This window comes from Phymastichus coffea, unplaced genomic scaffold (genome assembly GCF_024137745.1).
Source record: "Phymastichus coffea isolate CEN01 unplaced genomic scaffold, Cenicafe_Pcof_1.1 PCOF00016, whole genome shotgun sequence".
Lineage (NCBI taxonomy): Eukaryota > Metazoa > Arthropoda > Insecta > Hymenoptera > Eulophidae > Phymastichus > Phymastichus coffea.
In genome coordinates this window covers 5,315,917-5,336,818 of record NW_026706827.1, presented here as the reverse complement: position 1 = coordinate 5,336,818, position 20,902 = coordinate 5,315,917, and the positions used below count along the sequence as shown (strand labels likewise).

Below are 20,902 nucleotides of genomic sequence, written 5' to 3'. Positions count from 1 at the left end.
AAAATTTGTAGGTGTGAGGTAGGCTGGCGGAAATATAAGTCTCTGAGGTTCGTCCTCCAAATTTAGTTTTCTCGTGAACGTTCACGTAGAAGGTTGTGTCTGCCATTCCAGTGAAGTTTTGTGCTTTCAAAATGGTATGAAAGAGCCCCATAAGCATTAAATATTGCAAAAATATTTTTGATAAACATGAAAAAGCCCGTCGAGGGAATTTCAAAAAATTGTCAGATGGGATCTATGCTGCCTTTTCTTCATTTTTGCAAAGTGGTGAATTTTTGTGTGAAAGTTGCCGAGTAGTATGTTATCGGATCATGAAAGAACGAAAAAATCTGATCAATAATAATCAGACTCCACGTTCGATAGAAGATTATGTGAGAAATATACAGCAAGAAAAGCAGAGCAAAATTGAATCAGAAATTAATAGATCTGTTTCTCCAGTAGGCCAGGAAGGTGAGCCGATGGAGATAGACTCGTGCGATTCGGAATCATTTCAAAATCCATTCATTGATACTGATGGCACTAGAGACGAAGATTTTAGTTTAAGTTTGTGTCAGCAACAAAATGAAGTGCTTGAAACAGTGAATAAATTGTGGAAACAATTGAACATAGATATTATAAGCACAGCCGATAAGAAAAATTCTGAAGTTATACAGAAAAAGCTACATACTGTCACATTAAGTCTCAGTAAGTTATTCCTCAAAGACTCCAAAAATGCCATTACAGATAATCAAAGTGATTTTGAAACAAAATTTACGCAGGATTTAAAATTAAAGTACCATAAAGCTGAAAATTATTCAGAAAAAATTAACATTTTGTTATTTGCACCTTCTACTTGGAATCTATCTGAAATGCAGAAAAAAATAGGTTGTACAATGTATGCTGCTCGTGAGTCTAAAAAAATTCGTGAAACTGAAACTATATTTTATCAGCCCGTGCAACGCAATAGGTCATCAGCTCTAACAGATGTTTAAATCAAGATGGTAATAGATTTTTTCTTTAATTTTGAAATAAGTAGAGAATGTCCTGATATGAGGGATACCAAAACTGTAAAACTAGGACAGTCATCAGAAAAGCTCCAAAAACGTTTACTGCTACACAGTATGAAAGAAATTTTTGCTCTTTTTACTGAGGAACACGGTAAGTTCCTTGGGTTTTCTACATTTTGTCGATATCGCCCTCCGCAATGTATTTTAGTAGACGAATCAAAACGTTTTCATAATGTTTGTGTTTGCATCAGTCATCAAAATATTAAGCTGCTACTAGAACCTATAATTAAAATATGTAGAAAATTCAAATTGCAAGACCACATTCCTTTCAATTATCGACAAATTTTAGATGAAGCATTATGTTCAGAGACAACTGAAGCATGTCACTATGATGAATGTTTTGACTGTCCTGGTGTAAATAATATACTAAGTAAGATCCTCGATGTACTTCAATCACATTCAATAGAGACACTTGAATTTAAGCAATGGGCTACTACTGACAATAGATGTCAATTAATTGATGTGCAGTATACAAAAAATGAATTCATTCAACATTTCCGACAAAAATTTATGAAAGAGTTTAGACTGCATAATTATATCGCTAAAAGTCAGGGTGACTTTGTAAGAAAAACAATAGAAAATTTGAGTGAAGATGAAATAGTTGTGATGTCAGACTTTGCAGAAAATTATGTTTGCACCCATCAAGATGAAGTCCAAGCTGCTCACTGGCGTTACACTCAAGTAACGGTACATCCATTTTTTATTTATAGAAAAGTAAATGGTAAGGTAGAGAAGGAATCATTTGTGATAATTTCCGAAAACCTTCAACACAACATACAAGCAGTGTCGTTGTTTCAAGAAAAACTTATTAATTATATCAAAAGTAAGAACTACAATGTACACAAAATTTTTTATGTGTCTGATGGAGCTGCGAGTCAGTACAAGAATCGATACAATTTTTTTAATTTAGCCCATCATCATCAAAAGTATTGTATCCATGCAGAGTGGCACTTTTTTGCAAGTTACCACGGAAAAAGTCCGTGTGATGGAGTAGGCGGAACTGTGAAAAGATTAGCCCGCCGAGCTAGTTTAAGAGGCAAATATATAAGCAGTGCTGTAGAATTGTACGAGTGAGTAGTGTCAGCATTACCGAATATGACTTTTGCATATTGTACAAACAAAGAGCACGCAAAAATAACAGAAGAACTAAAACTAGATTTCACAAAAGCTAAGACTATTAGTGGAACACAAATGTCTCATGCTTTTATTCCGCTTAATGAAAAACAGATAAAAATTAAGAAAGTATCATATTCTAATGAATTTATTGTACAGAACGTGCTGCAGTTATTTAATTATAATTCCATTGTTATATCTATGCAAGAGTGGTCAGCCTCCGTGCGCCATGGGCTGGTCTCTGCTAATTTTTCTGGGTTCTATCTCGGTAAAGAAAGCCGGCGCTGACTTTCACAGGCCGAAGTTCGCGCTGGCTGGGCAAGGTTGATACAAAGAAACGGACACTCTAATTCAATGATATTACATATGGCGATCTCATTTATTGACGCCTTTTCACAAATATCGCCACAAGATTCACTTTGCCGCGGCGAGCGCGCTCGCTCAGCCTTTCCGCGACAAGAGTTCGCGAGATCACGCGAGCGAGATCGCTCAGCGTGCGCGATAAAATCAAATACACTAATGTCCGTAATCGAGCGAGAGCTGGCGCGAGAGAGATGAACAGGTTTTCGACCCACCGGATGCCGACGGTCCGTCGGCGGAGAGACGACGCCGGCGAAAGCGCAGGCCCGCTGGAAGTGGCGCCCTGGCGATGACTGGGACTGCTGCAGGAGAGGCCGCAGCACGGCCTTTGCCCCGGGGACGGCGAATGGTCGCTGCGTGTCCGGGCTCGGCTTGGACCTTCTGGCTCTCCAGGCAAATGGCAGTCGTACTTCCGGCCGTCGTTCCTCTCTGGCCGAAAAGTCCTCTCGTTCAGCCTCTCCTTAGGCGGCCCTAATTACTTGAGAGTTCGCGCCTAACTGCCCTTCTTCTCTCTTAATTTTCCAAGCCTCGCGCCGCCGCGCTCCCACCTCTCTCGCCGTCAAAAATCAGTCAAAATCGCTCTCTCTCTCTCGCGCGCTCTTCTCGCTCTCACTCGCACTCACGGCGACACCTCGCCGATCGTCGCGCTCCTCCCTCCAGATCCTGCAACGACACAAGTATGTAGTCGCTATATAGCGTATACTTGGTCGCTGCGTTCATGCGAGGAGAGTGCCGCACACAGGGCCAGCGAGCATCGCTATAGCCCTGTCACATCTATAATAAACGTACAAATGTATTTATTCAAAATAAAACAAAAATTAAAGTGAATATTTTATTTAGAGCTTTCCCCATTTTCATTATTAATATAAAAGCTGAATTTGATATTAGGTTAACAATAGTATAATAAAATAGAAGTAATAAAGACTAAATTGTAGTAAAAAAAAAAATACAAATACAACAAGAAAGCTACAATCGGTTAGTGTGCCGCTCGAGCATCTGCGGCCGTCCGAACGGCGCGTCGGCACCGTCACTAGTTTATTGTTTATTACGAGGCTGGAAGTGCCGATTACAAAAATGTTAAAACGGTTTTTCATAGAAAAAGGGCCAAGGAATACAATGGAAAAATAATTTTTGAAATCCAAGACTACCGTCATCGAAAAAAATTTACTTTTTATATTCAAAAGTTAATAACATTTGAAAAAGTAAAAAAAATGGTTTTCTATATTATTATCTTCAAAGTATGTAGTTTTGTGCGTATTTTAAAAAAACATTCGTGTCGATAGCTTTTACGGTTAGCGAGATATGAATAGAAAAAAAAATTCGTTGAAATTTTTTAATTGTTAATAACTTTTTAAATAATTAATATATTGACCTAAAAATTTGTACTGATATTGTTCTTCATATAAGCAATCATCCTACCAAGTTTCATGAAAATCGATGACATATAGGTCTGGAGGCATTCGCCGTAAGCGAGAATGGGCCATCTATAAATTACGAAAATTTAATTTTCAGGTCAAACCTAACTTAATTTTACGACACAACAATTTTCCGAATCATTCTTGTAATAATATTTTTGATTAACTTAATTATCTGAAGAGAATTATCTAGATTTCTATTGAACATAGTTAATGTGAATTCTATTTTGCAGCATTTGCCAAGCAGTCGATCTCACCTACTTCTAGAATAGATACAATGGATTCAGTGCTACCGTCAGATATAAAATACTCACTAGATTCCACGTGCTTGATAAACCAAGTTCAGGCAGCTACACAGACACAATTACCCTTGAGCCTCAATACATCTGCTCCATTACCAGATAGAAAATCTTTTATTAACACTGCAAATAATATTAAAGGGAAAAAAAATAAACACATACTTGGGCATCATTGTTCCACTCAACAATCTTCTATCTCAAGTTCGGTGCAAATTCCTCTAAGTTTATCTTCACAAAATTATCCAATAGATTCTTCCACAGGTTCGTATATTTATATTTCTAATCATATGTTATTTAATAAATACCGTGCTTGGTTTTCATACAATTAATTACATTCCATACAAATTTTAGGAATTTTGTTTATTCAATTGATAAAACTTATTTTATAGAATAAATGCCGATCTACTGTATAGTTAACTATAATGTTAGTTTCAAATAGTTAACCACTGTTAACCTTTAAAATTTTTAGGTTTTTTTCATTGCAGGTCACAATATGATCTGATTTAAATAACATTAATGAAACCCTTTGAGTTTTCCAATTTCTGAAATAAAATCAGATATAATTATTAAAAGAATCAAAGTCTGAATTTCATACCCTATCAAACCATCGTATTATTAGTATTTTTTTATTGAAAAAAATTAGCTTTGAGTATTATTCTGAATGTTTCGATCACCGAAATAAACTGTAACGGGGGAGGTTAACTGAAAAATGAGAAATTTATTTAAGAACAAACTCCCACCATGCAGAGCTATTATACGTGTATTCGCCTTTTCGTGAGATAATTTCGCTTAAGTATCTTCTATCGAACGGAGTTGAACTCACTTTAAGTCACGTGACTTGTGACACTTGATGAATCTTATGTATGAGCGACTTAACACCTAATCCACTTAATCCCCTAGATGTAATCGGATTGAAACTAAGCCTTTTACAAATCGCTTAAGCTACTGGGAAAATTAAATGACGTAATCGGCGAATAAATTTGATTAACTTTAATTAATAAAAAATAACTACAGTCTTTATTGGGCCGAAATACTAACGCTCGTGAACAGGATTTTACAATGGATATTATTCGGTGAGAATGAGAGAGAGAGAAAATTAGAATTTTACCGCGAACCAACGCTCGGCGCGAATACAAAAAAAATCGCTATCACGATTGACAAAATACTGAATATATTTGTTACGCAATAATGACGGGAGGTGCACTTACCCTACGGTGCAATTACGGTAATCAGCCGTAATTGTTGATGAAATAGATCAACTCCCGCTGCCCTCCTATTTATCAGCTGCGCTTCCTCAATCTGCCTCTATCAGCTTTTATATTGCTTCTGTAATGCTGCTGTTAATTGTCACGGAAATGCTGTTGCACTAACGCACGTAATTATCCCAAGAAAACTTTATATCGCCGAAACAAAGTGCAAAACACAAATCGGCGGTAAACTCGCGTGAACAGCTGAGGCGTAACTGCTTATTCAAATGATCGCACGCTCTCTCTCTCTTAATTCTTCGTACTAACGCGCGAGAAGCAGAATCGCGAACGGGTCGATTAATTGAATCGTCTACCGTTGCAGCCCCCTCCAAGTCCTGACTACCCGGGCAGGACGAATGCCCGCGATTCGCTGTCATCAGGAACCTGAAAGAAAAGAAGGAAAGGAACCAAATAAACCCAAGCTTTACTTCTTCAACATGGCTAATTTATTTGCCCTCCAGGGCCTACATCATTTTTTAGCTACACCCGGCGCTCGATGTTTCGGGTAGCACCAGTATGTAGCTTTCTTCGGGCACCGCTGGGAGTTGGTCACCCCAGGCCCCCCACATATATAGCAGATCCTCAGCTGCGATCAGGATTGAGCAGCCTCCCAATTGTGTGGGCTGCTCAGCAGACAGAGGGGACTGCTGGGCGTTGACTCCCTGGGAGGCGGTGATGGTAACGCCTCCCACCGTGGCGGTCGCACGTCCATCTTGCGACCTGACCACGATCGTGGTATCAGGAGCCATACGCCCGTCCACATGAACCGTGAGCATTGGTCCAGCACCAGTAGCTCCCGGGGCTCTCTTCTCCTGAGCTGACACCGGGAACGCTGCGGGGGACTCTTCTCTATTGTCCACCCGCAGCAGGGCCTCTCCGTAGGCCTTCTGGCACTGAGCCATATCTACCCACTCCCCGAGCAGTTCATTTGCGCCCTGGCGATTCATGAAGCGTCCCAGGTGCTCCTGCATCTGAGACTGAAGATCTCTGGCGAACCGCCAAGCACTCTCCACCTCGTTGATTCCCAGACGCATATGTCTGAAGTCGAGGAAGAGAGTTGGCTGCTTCGGGATACGGGGGTCGTTGCAAACCCAGTGCGATACCCTACAGGTTTCCCTGAGTCCTGGGCACTGGCTCGCACTGTCCGACGTCTGGGGTACGCCGGACTTGAGGGTCTGCACCCCCTGGTCTACGGTGGACTTGGGACACTTGACCTCTTCTTGGTCCTCCGTTTGGGTGCAATCGTCCCGGGAAGCCTTCTTCGGGGCGATCCATGATGCGTCCCGGAGAACGTCCGCCACCGAAGCGTTGTGGCGCTCCCTTCGTTTGGTCCCCTCCAACTGGATCCTGGCGAAGCTCCGCAGATCTTCTATCAACTGCGTCGCATCAGGGCCCAGCTGCAGATCTAATAACATCTGCCTGACCACCTCGAAGGTCTCCTCTTCGAGGACGATTCTCTGGTCCATCTGAAACATCCAAAACAAAAAATCTCGGATGAAACTCCCTGCGAGAAGAAAAACCCTATTAAATGCCGCATCCCACCGAGTTATACGTTCCCTCGCGATTCTTTGCGGGAACGTCCTGGCTCTCGTCGGTTACCGGTCGGGTTTATCGGCCCAACCGTCCTTTGCACGACGGGCAAGGTCTTTCGCGGCCTACCTCTCCCTCTAGTTTCCTTCATGGGAGAGTAGTTGCCTCTTACTGGATCGGTGACCGTCTCTGGGATCTTTCGAGGTCGACCTCGACCTCTCTTGGTTGAGGCATACACCGGCAAATCCGACGTCTCGGTGGGATCATTATCTACGGCCGTGGGGGCTGCTAATTCGATCCGCTCGCTTGATAAATCCCTCCCCGGATCTTCGCACGCGTTCGCGGAATCGTTCGCCTCCGACGGCTGTTCGTTTTGCAGCTCGCGAGGATCGATGACCTTCTCGCTTTCCTCTTCATCACTCGGACCGTAGTACGGCTTAAGGTCTTTGGCATGGAGGAGTTCGGGCAGGATTTCCAGCTGATTACCTAGTCTGTACGTATTGGAACCACAAACCTCTTCAATCACGTACGGACCAGCATATTTCGGCGCCAATTTGGCTGAAATGCCTTGGGCAGCCGAAGAGAGAATCCTGTTCCTCTTCCAAACCCAATCTCCGACCTTAAACTCGGGTTGCCATCTTTTTCGGTCATAATAAGCCGCCTGACGCGCAGCTTCCTCCTTTGAGTTGGAGTTGGCCCTCTCCCATAAATTAGGGAGCTTCTCCGTATGTTCAGCCCAATTTACCACAGCTTGACCCTCCGAACTTTCAAGGGCCTGCTGATCTTGGGTTCTTCTTAACGTTAAAGAAGGTACCGGCTGACGCCCAAACATGAGCATCGCAGGACTATAGCCCGTGGAGCTTACGTAAGCCGTGATCATAGTTTTGAGAGTCCTGTTTACTTGCTCTGTGGGATTCGCTTGGGGATGATACACAGAAATCAAGGCGCGCTGGATGCCGTTCATCTGGGGGTATGAATCTACCTCCTAATTCTTGAATTCGGTTCCATTATCCTACAAGAATACCTCTGGCGCGCCAAGCCTAGTGACAATCCTTTTGTGTAATTCCTTTGCGATTGTCCTCCCATTAGTTTGCGTATCACATCGCACTCTACCCAGCGAGTAAACAAGTCTATAAAGACTAAGATATACGCAAAACCTCGAGAGCTTTTGGGAAATGGACCAGTGATATCACCGGCCACCACCTGCCAGGGTCGTGATACTTGTCTACGACCCATCAGCCCGCAAGGTGCTCTTTGTTCCACCTTGCATTGCTGACATACCGGGCAACTCTTTACGTACTCCCTGACCTGATCATACATTTTAGGCCAGTAGTACAAGCGCCTAGCCCTGGAGAACGTACGCTCTCGTCCTTGATGTCCTGCTGTAGGAGCATCATGGACTTCCTGGATCATCTGGTGCCTTTTCTTCCTAGGCACCGCAAGCTTCCACGCTTTGTCATTGTCGATGGACCCTTCACCGTCCTCATCAGGCTGATAGTGATACAGCCTCCATCCCACTACTTTCCAAGTGGGGTGAGAGTGTGGGTCTTGACATACTTCCTGGTATTGTTGCAAATACCAGGCGACAGTGGTCTCCGGCCGACTATTTATGGCAGTCATTTTAATCCCTTCCTCCTCATAGGTCCTAGACAATCCGTCTGGCACCACATTGAGATCCCCCCTTCGATATTCAATATCGAAGACATCAGCGCCCAGCGCGATAGTCTTCCAGTGGGATTTCTCATATTGTGGAGCCATTTCAGTCAACTATGATCAGTGATGACCCTGAAGTGATGCCCTTCAATGTACGGCCGGAACTTTCCAATAGCCCATACAACTGCCAAGCACTCTTTCTCGGAGACCGTATAATTCCTCTCAGCGCTGTTGAGTGATCGACTGGCGTATTCTATTACACGCTCCTCTCCATCGTCATCCTGCGTGAGGACTGTCCCGATTCCACTGTCACTGTTTGCAGTATAAACTGACCGCTAGGATCGGGTGATTGCAGTATTGGGCGGAAGTCATCGCCTCCTGCAACCTCGTGAAAGCTCGCTCTTGCTCCTCCTCCCAAGAGAAACGTACATTCTTCTTTGTCAGGCGGTTTATAGGTTCAGCGATCATGGCAAAATCGGGTATAAAACGTCTATACCACGAGGTCATTCCCATGAATCACTTCACCTGTTTGACAGTCCGGGGTGTTGGATATTCCAATATCGGTCGTAACTTCTCTGGATCTGGTCTTACTCCGTCCTGGTTTACAAGAATTCCCAAGTACCTGACTTCCGTCTTGCAGAAGTGACTTTTGGCTTTGTTGATGGTTAGGCCCGCACCTAGAATTCTCTTTAGTACCATTTTTAGGTGCCGCTTATGCTCCTCAAAGGACGACGAAACCACAATTACGTTGTCAAGGTAAGCAAAAGCGAATGGATCCATATCCGGGCTTATCATCTTGTCCATCAACCTCTGGAATGTCGCTCCTGCGTATGACAATCCGAAGGGCATTCTCTTAAATTGAAAGTGCCCTAATCCAGGAACTGTAAACGCTGATATTGGACGCGATTCTTCCTTTAAGGGAATTTGATGGTACGCACTGCTCAAGTCCAAAGTAGATATGAACTTTGCATCCCTTATTCGTCTTGGGACGTCATTCATATATGGTAAAGGATAGGCATCAGGTTTGGTAATTGCATTTACCTTTTGATAATTCACACAAAACCTATATTTTCCATCTGCCTTCTTTACCATTACTACTGGACTTGACCATCCGCTGGTCGCTGGTTCGATAACATCCTTTTCCAGCATATCTTTGACCAGCGTGTGCATTTCCTCTCGCACTCTATCTGAGACTGGGTAATACTTCTGTTTGATGGGTCGAGCACCTCCAACATCTATTTCATGCTCAACCCCCACGGCACAGCCTAAAGCCTGACTTCCGTCAGGGATCAATCTTTTAACGAGGTCTTCTATTTTCTCCAGCTGTGTCTCCGTGGCCTCCCACAGTCCTACCGGTGCGAGAAATGCCGTACCATCAATTCCAGCCACTTCCATTGGTACTTTCACCTGGGCGTCCTTAAGCCATATGAGTAATTATAATTATAAATAATCCTCGTTGGGATCCAAAACTGCGCGGAACTCTCTTATAAAGTTCGCAGTCATTCGTGAGCAGTGGCGTAATGGCGACTCTGATTTCCTTCGTGATTCCTCCTACTTTAAAGGGGAACATCACGTAACCAATTATAGGGCATGGGCGTCCATCAGCGAGCCTTCCATCGCCCGCTCTGGTCACATTCAATCCGAGTCCCATCTCCGATGACAATATCAGCCCTAATTGACCCATGACCGTGGATGAGGCGCCGGTATCATAGAGTGCTCTAATTTGAAAGTTACCTATGTCTACACGCAACCATCACCTGGTCTCATCCTCAGAGTCATATCCACGAGTCGCATCTTTTCCTCCCTTCGTCGTGCTTTTCAGTGGCTTTTTGCCTTCCGCTGCTGCGACGACGACGGGTTTGATTCCACTCGTGGATTCCTTCGGTAGAGGAGCTCTTTGTGTGGAGAGGCCGAACCTTTCAGGTCTTCGGGTTGTTCGATTCTCACATCAATCGAGTCTTCCCCCTCCTCCACAACCTGTATATGTGGCCACCTGGTCCTTCCAGGATGACAACTCCGCTGTTTTGCCGAGGGCTAGCATCGGGCACGTTCACCTTCTGCTCTAACGTACCGCTAGGTCCTGAGCTCCCTTGATGCCCTTCCAGGACCTGTTTTGATCCCTGGGTCACCGACGACTTGCCGTTTCCCATCGACGACCCGCAGCGAGAGGTCGAATCTACTCGAGCCGCGAAGACGACCTCTTCTCTTCGTTCTCCTTGCCATTTCCCTTGTTGCAATCTGGGCAGAAATTACGACTAAATTCCAGTTTGCCGCAAGCGGAACACTGGAGAGGCTTGGTGAAGTCGATCTTCCGCCTCTGTCCTTCTCGCCGCTCGCTAGGAGACCTGGGAGAAGGAGCGCTTTTCCTTCCCCCACGCCATCGACTTTTACGCTGTTCTAGAGGGCTTTCTTGTTTTTCTTCGGCTAACTTGCGTGACATCCGCTCGATGCCCTCCAGACGCTCCTCCATCTTCTTATCAGAAGTGGAAGCTTGCGTGGCCGATACCGTCGCTTTTTCGGTAGGCCTCCTGGCAGGGTTTTCCACGCCCTGTCCGCGCTGCCGATCTCCCTTCTTCTTCGCGCGCGCCTTCCCTTCGCTGGCCATTGCAGCGGTTTGGGATTTATTACCAGCCGTTCTTTTGCTCGGCTGGTAGGCGTGCTGAGGGAAGATCGTCGAGTTGGGATCTGCGAATACACGCGGACGACGACCGTAAGATAAGGTGTTCTGCACTTTAGTCGCCCTCCTATTGAATTCGCGGATCGACTTCATCTCGCTCCGACGCAGCTGAATTTGAATGTTTGGAAGGAGGTTTGCATGGAGTAGGTCTAATAACCTCTCCAAGGGCATCGGTTGTTCCAGTCTATTGACAAGAACCACCAGGTTAGAAACATAGTCTCTCACTAATTCGTCTTCGCGCTGGAACCGGTTCTGCGCTTCCTACAACAGCCTTTGTTACTGTTGCGTACTGGTGCCGAACCGCTCTCGGGTGTCGGCGACGAATTCGGCGTAACTTAGCCACTGGTGCTTGTTGTTATCGCACCAGGTCCTCGCATTACCTTCGAGGATCTCCGATACGGAACAGAGCACCTCGTCGGCGGTTAGTCCTACGCCCACACGCAGGTCTTCTAACCTCGACAGAAACGTATCTACGCTCCGTGCCCTACTGCCCGCAAACCTCAATTTCCATCCGCGGACAATTTTCCTAACATCTCAGGTTGTGGAGAGCCCTGAGGATAGCTGAGGACCGGTGCCAGATGATCCGCTTCGACTCCTCTGTCGAACAGGTGCGGATCTTCCATACTCCTCCGGATCCTCGTCACCTCCTCTTCTTTGGAGGGCTTCCGGTGGGGTGACGTCCCTTCTCCTGGGTACTGCTCTTAGAGGAGCCGGTGTGCTTCCTGGGATCCAGAATCATAGTGACAGGTGAATGTGTCCTGAAAGTCCACATTACGTCAGATTTGGCCCCTATTGATGTCTTTTATTTCCTAAACCTATAAAAGTAGCTTATCAGACAACGATTTATCTGAAGCAAGGAGATCATAACACAAACAAACAGCTATTTTGAGGAACTTCTAAAATTATTTTTTTTGACGGCTTGAGAAATTCGAAGGATGCTTTGGAAAGTGTATCGAATTGAAAGAAGATTATTTTAAAAAATATAATAATCTATTATAACGAGTCGAGTCTCGTTATGTCTCTCTCTTCCCTTAAGTCAATTATAATTTATTGATAACTTATGTGTTTTTCTTATGCATTTTTCTTATAGCCGCAGCTGCTGATGCTGCGCGAGGTAAGTGAGAGAGCGCCAAGCAGAGAGAGAGAACCGCGTGTATGCGTGAGTGCGTGGACGCACGAGTGTCGCTCGCGTTTGCCTAATTGGCTGAGACGCGCCGCTGGCGAATAGCTAACGTGAGAGAGGGGGACCTCTTCCACGTGCGAGGGACAATTAGCTGCCCGCCTTCGCGAAGAACGCAAGCCCGGCCGTCATCGCGCGACCGGTAGGTGCCCTGTGCTGCGTATCCAGTGTTTTTCGTCGATAAGGACCGAGAGTGCAAAGTGTGCGCACTTGAGTGAAAGACCGAGGCACCAAGTGCATCCTGCGGATTACGTGTGCGTGCGTGTGTGCTGACAACCGTTGATCAGGCCGAGGGGGCTGCCTCGTGGCTGAATACACGCGTACATCAGAAGCAAGTCCGAGGCTACTGCAAAGCCGACGTGTAAGTGCCTGCTCGATCATAAAATGTACGTGCTTTAAACTTTATTTGAGCACGTATACTCGCGCGTGTACGTATGTACACTCATCGCTACAAGATAATACGTAACCTCTTTTATCATATTTGATATTGATGATGTCTTCTAGATATGAACGTGTAATTTTTGTGAAATGTTCTACAGTGTTCAGTTCAAAATAAACTAATTGAACTGTTTGGTATGATTCCTCGAAACCATAATTTAGATGTCATCAGGTCATAAGAATTAAACAATAACAACTTTATATGTTATGTAGAATTTATTACGATAAAATTCAACGTGAGTTTAAATTCTCTGGAATAATCATCAATAGATAATTGTATAAGTGGGCATTCTTTATCGAATTACGAGCCTTATCAATACATATATGAACCATACATTTTGTTTCACCTGCGTATTTAGAGTTTGAGTTTGAACAACAACAAAAAATGGAAAATGTTAGTTGTGTTTTTGTATTAGATTTTATTTATACTTTTTTTAACACTAAACCTACCAGAGTAGTCAAATGACTGCTCCTAAAGTCCAAAAAATAAATCTTTTTTAATTATTGTATGATAATTATTTTGTGTTTATTGTTTATCCTAACTTCTGTATTAATCACAATAACTAGAAAAGACTATAATTGTTTATTTCAAAAGTGGTCATTTAACCGCCATTGTTAGAAATAGGTATATACAGGGCGATTCAAAAACATTAAAGGAAATTGGTATTGCCGGATTCGTCTCCAAAAGTTATTTAAGAATCAATTATTATTTTTTTTTTTTGACAATCGAGTAATTAGATAATTAGTCTCAAAGATCGGCCAATCAGCGCGCGGCTTTGGAAGTATAGGCGCTCGGCGGCCAGCGGGGAGCAGTGAGACGGACTGCTATGAGCGCGCCAAAGCTAAACAAAAACGGTGCTCAACCTTCATGCGTGGCATAATATTTCGATGCTAACGAATTGAAAGACGTTTTCATAATATTAGAAATATGATAATAATGATAATAGTATGCCAAATTAATTAATCTATATTTATTTTTTGTCATTGAGAAGCTAGATTTTTTCAAAAAATGCCTTGTTCATAATGTATTTTCCAACATTGAAAACCCCTATGAACAAAAAATGCTATCTTTGTACATTTTTGATATTCAGCAACGTGTCAAGTTTACAAGGATAAAATAATTGAAATGAAACATCAAAAATGATAAATTTAAATATGATTTTTATATCTTTTTTCTTAAATAACTCGCTCTAGCTTCCAGAAGTATTATTAGAATTGATTCATTATTTTTTTCAAATGCGTATAATGGTTTTGCAAATACGTTAAACATATACAAAAATAATTGTGAAATAATATTATTTATTTGTTTAATTTTAAGTAAACGATTTCGAGTGACATGTTTTTAGTGTACATTCAACGATGATATGTATGCAAAGAAGTTGGAGACTAGAATAACTTTCAGTGAGACATTTATTTAATAATAATCAAGGAAGATTTCTGTAAAGTTTCAGATCGATTCATTGAATAATCACTGAAATAAAGCATTTTTAACACAAACGCGCGATCTTGCTCGCGGCATCGTTGTATGCTGCTGCCACGTAAGCATCATTTCGTTGTTACCGCCAGGGCGCGGATTTGGTATAAAAGCTCTATTTCAGTGATTATTTGTTGAATTGATCTGAAACTTTGCAAAAATCTTTCTTGATTATCAATGAACAAATGTCTCACTAGGACTTATTTCAGTCTACAATATTTCTCTTCGCATATTTCTTTTATTGAATTTAATGAACCAATATGACTCGATATTGTTAAAAATAAATTGTAATCAATATTATTCCCTATTATCTTTTTTGCACATTCGATGTGCACGTTTGATAGTGACGCGCATTAAAAAATCGTTCGATTTTGATCATTTATCAAATTCAGAACGAAAATATAAAACAAATAAATCTGTCAGCTACTATTTTTTTTCTGATATTATAACCAAGTTGCAAAAGTCGTTAGTTGCTGTTACAGTAGTGATCAACTGTAAGATGAAGAAGTACTGTTTGGTTTTGTGGAAGGGTGTTGTGAGGGAGTTTAGTGTGGTGCGTTCGACGAATGTGAAGCGTATGAGAGAGGGATTTAAAGTTAAATTTGGGAAAAAGTGGTTTGCGGCGGACGTTATAAAAAATAGCGGTGAGTATTTTTAATATTAATTATGAACTCTTTGAATATTATATTTAACAATAAACACTTTATAAACTCGAACCACACAATTACAAAAAAATCTTTGTATTTATTTTGCCATTAGAAACACTTTAGGATAGGGGTTTGGCGTAAGGAGAGATAATGGATGTTAGGTGCGATCGTTGAAAATAAGTATTAAAACACACTGGTACTGTATAAATATTACTGTATTGTTGGGTTGGAATTGAGTGTGCTATGCGCAGGCGAGCACTACAGGATATCGCGAGATATGCGCGCGCGTACAGAGTGAGTGTAGCGAGGCGAGGAGTTGGCGATGCTCACTCGTCGAGACGTCGCGTCCTTCTGGTCATTCGCGGGGGTGCCTGGGTGCACCACCTAGTCAGGCTTTTGCTTCGCACTCTCCCCGAGAACACTCAATGCTTTTACTCGTCGGAGAGGGAAAAGAGAAAGCGGAAATCTGATGGAGGAAAAAGTGCACGCGCGGGCCTGCTACAAAAAAGGCCCAGCCGAAAAGGTTCGGCTGTTTGCACTACGTGTTCCATGAACTGATCGCTTGTCGGACATCATAAAAAATAAATCGTAAATCAAGTGAGATATTGATTTACGATTTATCAGAAAAACTAAGAGAAGGGTTGAGGAACATGTGCGGTGCAGATTTTGGAAAAGTCTGTGACCCCACAACACATTAGATTAAAGTAATTATATACATCTTACAGAAGTACACTAGTTATTGGGTTATTGACATTTAAAATTTTCAGTCTTGGTTCCGTTAATTTATCCTGTAGTATATTATAATCCTTACCAAATTCAACATTCAAATGATGTTCAACAATATTAATTATATTGTTGTTATATACAATATCCTCTTTGTTTGCACAGTTAACGACTATCGTTTTTAGTTTCAACTAATTTATCTGTCGGTACTATGATATTATTTAGAAGTTTGTCCGCTACCGTTTTTAGTATTTAATCCTTATGCTATAAATTTTTTTGCTTGATAATTAGTGCAGGCTTATGATTTATTTTAAATGTTTTAGACTTCGTAATTTCTGCAAAGGATGGAAAGTTAGTTCTTAAGAGATCAGACTTATTATATTATCGCTATTATGTTCTAGATTAAGTTTATTTAGTTCAAGTTTGTTTGTTTCGAGGAATTCTTTCAATAATGCAAAAAACAATGCATTTTTTTCTTGTATTTCACCATTTAATTTCCGCAATAGAATTGTCAACATAGAATTTTATTTATGCATTCGCAACGTCCCGTATAAGAGTGCGGACAGTCTACACCAGCCCATTGGAACACACAATTCTCGGCGTTCGATGCTTCCCAATAATACACATATACTCCACATACATACACATGCAGATACTCACTTTATTAATTATTTTATAGATGATAAAGAATACCTATTGAGTTTTGATGTTTTTACGGATGCAACAGTGCTACCAAAAAATCGAGGTTAGTATTTATTCCATTACTAACATTCTATTATACTTCCATTTTTTATATTAAACTTCTAATTTCTAGCATTATAAAATCTAATAAAATTAATTGATTATTCTTTTATTTTTATGAGGAGGAGCAGGAGAAGGAGAAAAGAAGAGTGATGGTATGGAAGAAGTAGAAGAAGACGAGGGAGAAAAAATGGAAGAAAAAGAAATGGAAGAAGGAAGACAAGAGGAGCAAGGGATGAACGAAGATCAAGGAGGACAAAATGGAGAAGGATTGGAAGAAGAAAGAGGACCAACTGAAGGAGAGATAGATGAAGGAAAAAGAGAAGAAGGGGAAAGAGAAGAAGAACAATATCAGGAAGAAGGTATAGTATTATATTTCATTTTTAATTTCTCAAATTATAAAATAAAATAAAATAAATGAATCTTATATTTTTAGATGGACGAGTGAGAGAGGTTGAAGAAATGGTAACAGGGGAAGAGCGAGAAAATGAAAGGAATGAAGATGGTAAAGATGCTGAAGCTCAGATGGCAAAACTCGTCCGAATTTTAAGGACAGATTTTGCAAGTTGTGTGCCAAATGACAGAAGCGTATGTATAATTATATCTTTTCATTTATAAAATATAAAATATGAGCTTGGGTGTGTACGCGTAACCTCAGAACGTTTGTATATAAATTATACACACGCATACGTAAGCTCGCCAAAACTATAACGCAAGCAAATATAAATCGGTTTCATTTAGAAATCATACATACTTAATCTTAAAAATATTTTCAGGTACGTTTAGTGGATGATGTTGATTTATACGTTTCAAAAGTTGAGCTTGATAGCATCATAGAAACGTACGCTCACAACAGTACTAGAATGGTTACAAAATTGATGAGTTCCTTGATTAAAAAAGAGGAACTCATAGCCATGACCGCTACTGGCAAGGGAAAAACACCTGAAATTCCAAAGGAGATATTCGAGGGAGTACTACGTAAGTAAAAAAACAATGTGTAATTGGAAAATATATACGTATATTTAAATACACGAGTTTATTATTGTTGTAGAATTTGTTAATAATGCAGTGAGTGAGGAACAGAACATTTCTAAAAAAAGGTACAGGATAATATTAACAAGGATGTTGAATCATATGAGGAACCGATAACGAAGTTTTGTATATTTTTATTTATATCGTTACTTTTTATTGAGTTATTGTTAATAAATAGTTCTTGAAAATATAAAAACTTTTTCGTGTCTCGATTTAAATATAAGAGTTAAGACTATCGAAAACATATTTTTTAATTAGACAAACAACATAAAGTATTATATCACCAATTATTCCAAAAAATATACAGACGTACAAAAAATTATACAGAGCCGAAAAAGTTAAATAAAGTTCTCCAAAAGTTAAAAAATAAATACAAAAAAATGTATCCATATATTATGACAATAAGCTGTATAAATAACAAAAAATTAGACAAAGTAAAATAAATGTAGCCGAAAAAACGAACGCAAAATTACAAAAAGAAGCCACAAAATTAACCGAAAAAGTAACCGAAAAAGTAACCGTAAAAGTAACCGTAAAAGTAACCGAAAAAGTAACCGTAAAAGTAACCGAAAAAGTAACCGAAAAAGTAACCGAAGAAGTAACCGAAAAAGTAACCGTAAAAGTAACCGAAAAAGTAACCGAAAAAGTAACCGTAAAAGTAACCGAAAGTTACTTTAACGGTTACTTTTTCAGTTACTTTTTTGACTATGTTATTATTACTTTTCAGGTCTTGTTTTCGATTACTCTCACGGATACTTTCTGGAATAGTTATTCGTTTATAAAATAGATTACTATTATTGCTTTTTCCGTTTCCTCTCAAGACTGCTTTTATAGTTACTTTTTCTTTTACTTTTTCGGTTATTTCCCCGGTTACTTTTTGGTTACTTTCTCGATTACTCTTTTGACTATGTTTTTATTACATTATAGGTCTTGTTTTCGTTTGCTCTCACGGAAACATTCTCGAATAGATTACTATTATTGCCTTTCCGTTTGCTCTCAAGACTGCTATTATAGTTACTTTTTCGGTTACCTTTTCGGTTATTCATTCGGTTACTTTTTCGGTTACTTTTTCGTCTACTTTGTCGGTTACTTTTTCGGTTACTTTCTCGATTACTTTTTTGACTATGTTTTCATTACATTTTTGGTCTTGTTTTCGTTTGCTCTCTCGGATACTTTCTGGAATAGTTATTTGTTTATAAAATAGATCACTATTATTGCCTTTTCCGTTTGCTCTCCAGGCTACTTTCTCGGTTACTTTTTCGGTTACTTTTTCGGTTACTTTTACGGTTACTTTTTCGGTAACTTTTTCGGTTACAGTCGAGTTTTATTATGTGTTTTTTAAAGATTGTTTTATGGCTGGAGTGTTATGAGGGGAAAAAAAGATAATGAACAAGAGAAATTTTCAGTGAACTAAATTTGTATTAACAATTGTAATCATGAAATTAAATAAAAGAACGAAACAACAAAAACAAAAATAAACAAATATAAACCATAAAAATTATAAACGAAATTAACAATATTTACATAGATGTAGTTACAATTTGTTAAACACAATTACACGCATATAATACACACAATCATACAACAAACAAATCAAAAACATAATTACACAACCCACACATCAAACAAATCACATCTCCTAGTCTGGATCATCGTCATCTTCTTCATCCATCTCTTCGTCTTCTTCTCTATTTTCTTCATCTTCTTCATCATCTTCATCATCTTCATCCATTCCATCCTCGTTGATAGCTTCATCATCACCATTATCGCCATTCAAACATTGTTCAAAGTGCCCTCCCCTCTGTTCAATACACAACCTAGCTCTCCGTTCAATTTGATGTGTAGCCCGATGGATCACTTCAGGCTGTACATCATCCGCGAATTCTTGTATACTTCGGAGCATCTCATCTAGATCTTGAGGGCCGTCGCCATGATAAACATGTTCCTTAGATGCTCCGAAGTAATAATAATCCAACGGATTCAAATCTGGCGATCTTGCTGGCCATTGTATTGGCCCATTGTTGAGGTGAAACAAAATGTATGGTTCATATATGTATTGATAAGGCTCGTAATTCGATAAAGAATGCCCACTTATACAATTATCTATTGATGATTATTCCAGAGAATTTAAACTCACGTTGAATTTTATCGTAATAAATTCTACATAACATATAAAGTTGTTATTGTGTAATTCTTATGACCTGATGACATCTAAATTATGGTTTCGAGGAATCATACCAAACAGTTCAATTAGTTTATTTTGAACTGAACACTGTAGAACATTTCACAAAAATTACACGTTCATATCTAGAAGACATCATCAATATCAAATATGATAAAAGAGGTTACGTATTATCTTGTAGCGATGAGTGTAAATACGTACACGCGCGAGTATACGTGCTCAAATAAAGTTTAAAGCACGTACATTTTAAAAAAGATAATCTTCAATTGGTTTTTATTATAAATATCTTTTTACTTACAAATTATAATAGCTTAGTTTTAATCTTTTATAATGTAGTGAGCATTCCCCCCCCCCAGCCCCACTATTTTCTGGAATGGTAAACTTCTGCAGGCGAGTAGGCATGATAATTATACAATTTTTTTTATTATACTCAAACTTGCTCTTTAATCTTCAATAGTTTTGCATGATATATTGGTTTCCTTGAACAATTTTATTTAAGCTTTTTTTGTAGAATATAATGCTGTAATCATAAGAACAATCAAATTCATAGCTACTTGTTATGTTTTTTATCAAAAATATATGTTATACTTGAATAACCCTACTTATTATAGCTAAAAAATCGAATAAGTGTACTAAAAGAATATATTTGTTAGTTTGTAACCGCAGTGAACCAGAGAACAATGTGAAATCATTTATCTTCTTTAGACGAGTAGATTGATACAATTAATAAGTAACTTTTAACTAGACACGCATTGATGTATGGCTCCACTGCTAGGCATTCGATGTTTAGTCGATGATAGGTTCTTAATATTATTAGTTGATTCAATTTACAGTAAACCATGGATATTACTACAGAATATAGTTAGTATTCTCCGGCTTGGCTACACATTTGCTCCTGGAATCATTACCAATATTAAGTTTGTTTAATAAGGCTGCTGGATTATAATAGTTAGTTGTTATCTAATTGGTAATGATAGTAAATATTTTTTGGAAGTTAGCATTCCGAAACTACCATTTTGATGGATTGTTGTAGTATGAATAAAAACTATTTTGTTAGTATTTTTATAAGATTGGATATTTTTTTTAAACTATTCATACGAATCCTTGTAACTAATAACAGAGGAGTTTTTATTTTGAAATTGTAAAAT

At 40.0% G+C, this 20,902-nt stretch overlaps 1 protein-coding gene across 1 annotated transcript in view; it reads left to right on the top strand.

The window, feature by feature from the left end:
- Nucleotides 1–20,902, top strand: part of LOC131675175 (uncharacterized) — a 929,507-nt gene that overhangs the window by 336,765 nt on the left and 571,840 nt on the right. Inside the window, exon 9 of the mRNA XM_058954049.1 lies at nucleotides 4,165–4,491. Coding sequence (XP_058810032.1) covers nucleotides 4,165–4,491 — 327 coding nt within the window. The remainder of the gene's footprint in view (nucleotides 1–4,164; nucleotides 4,492–20,902) is intronic.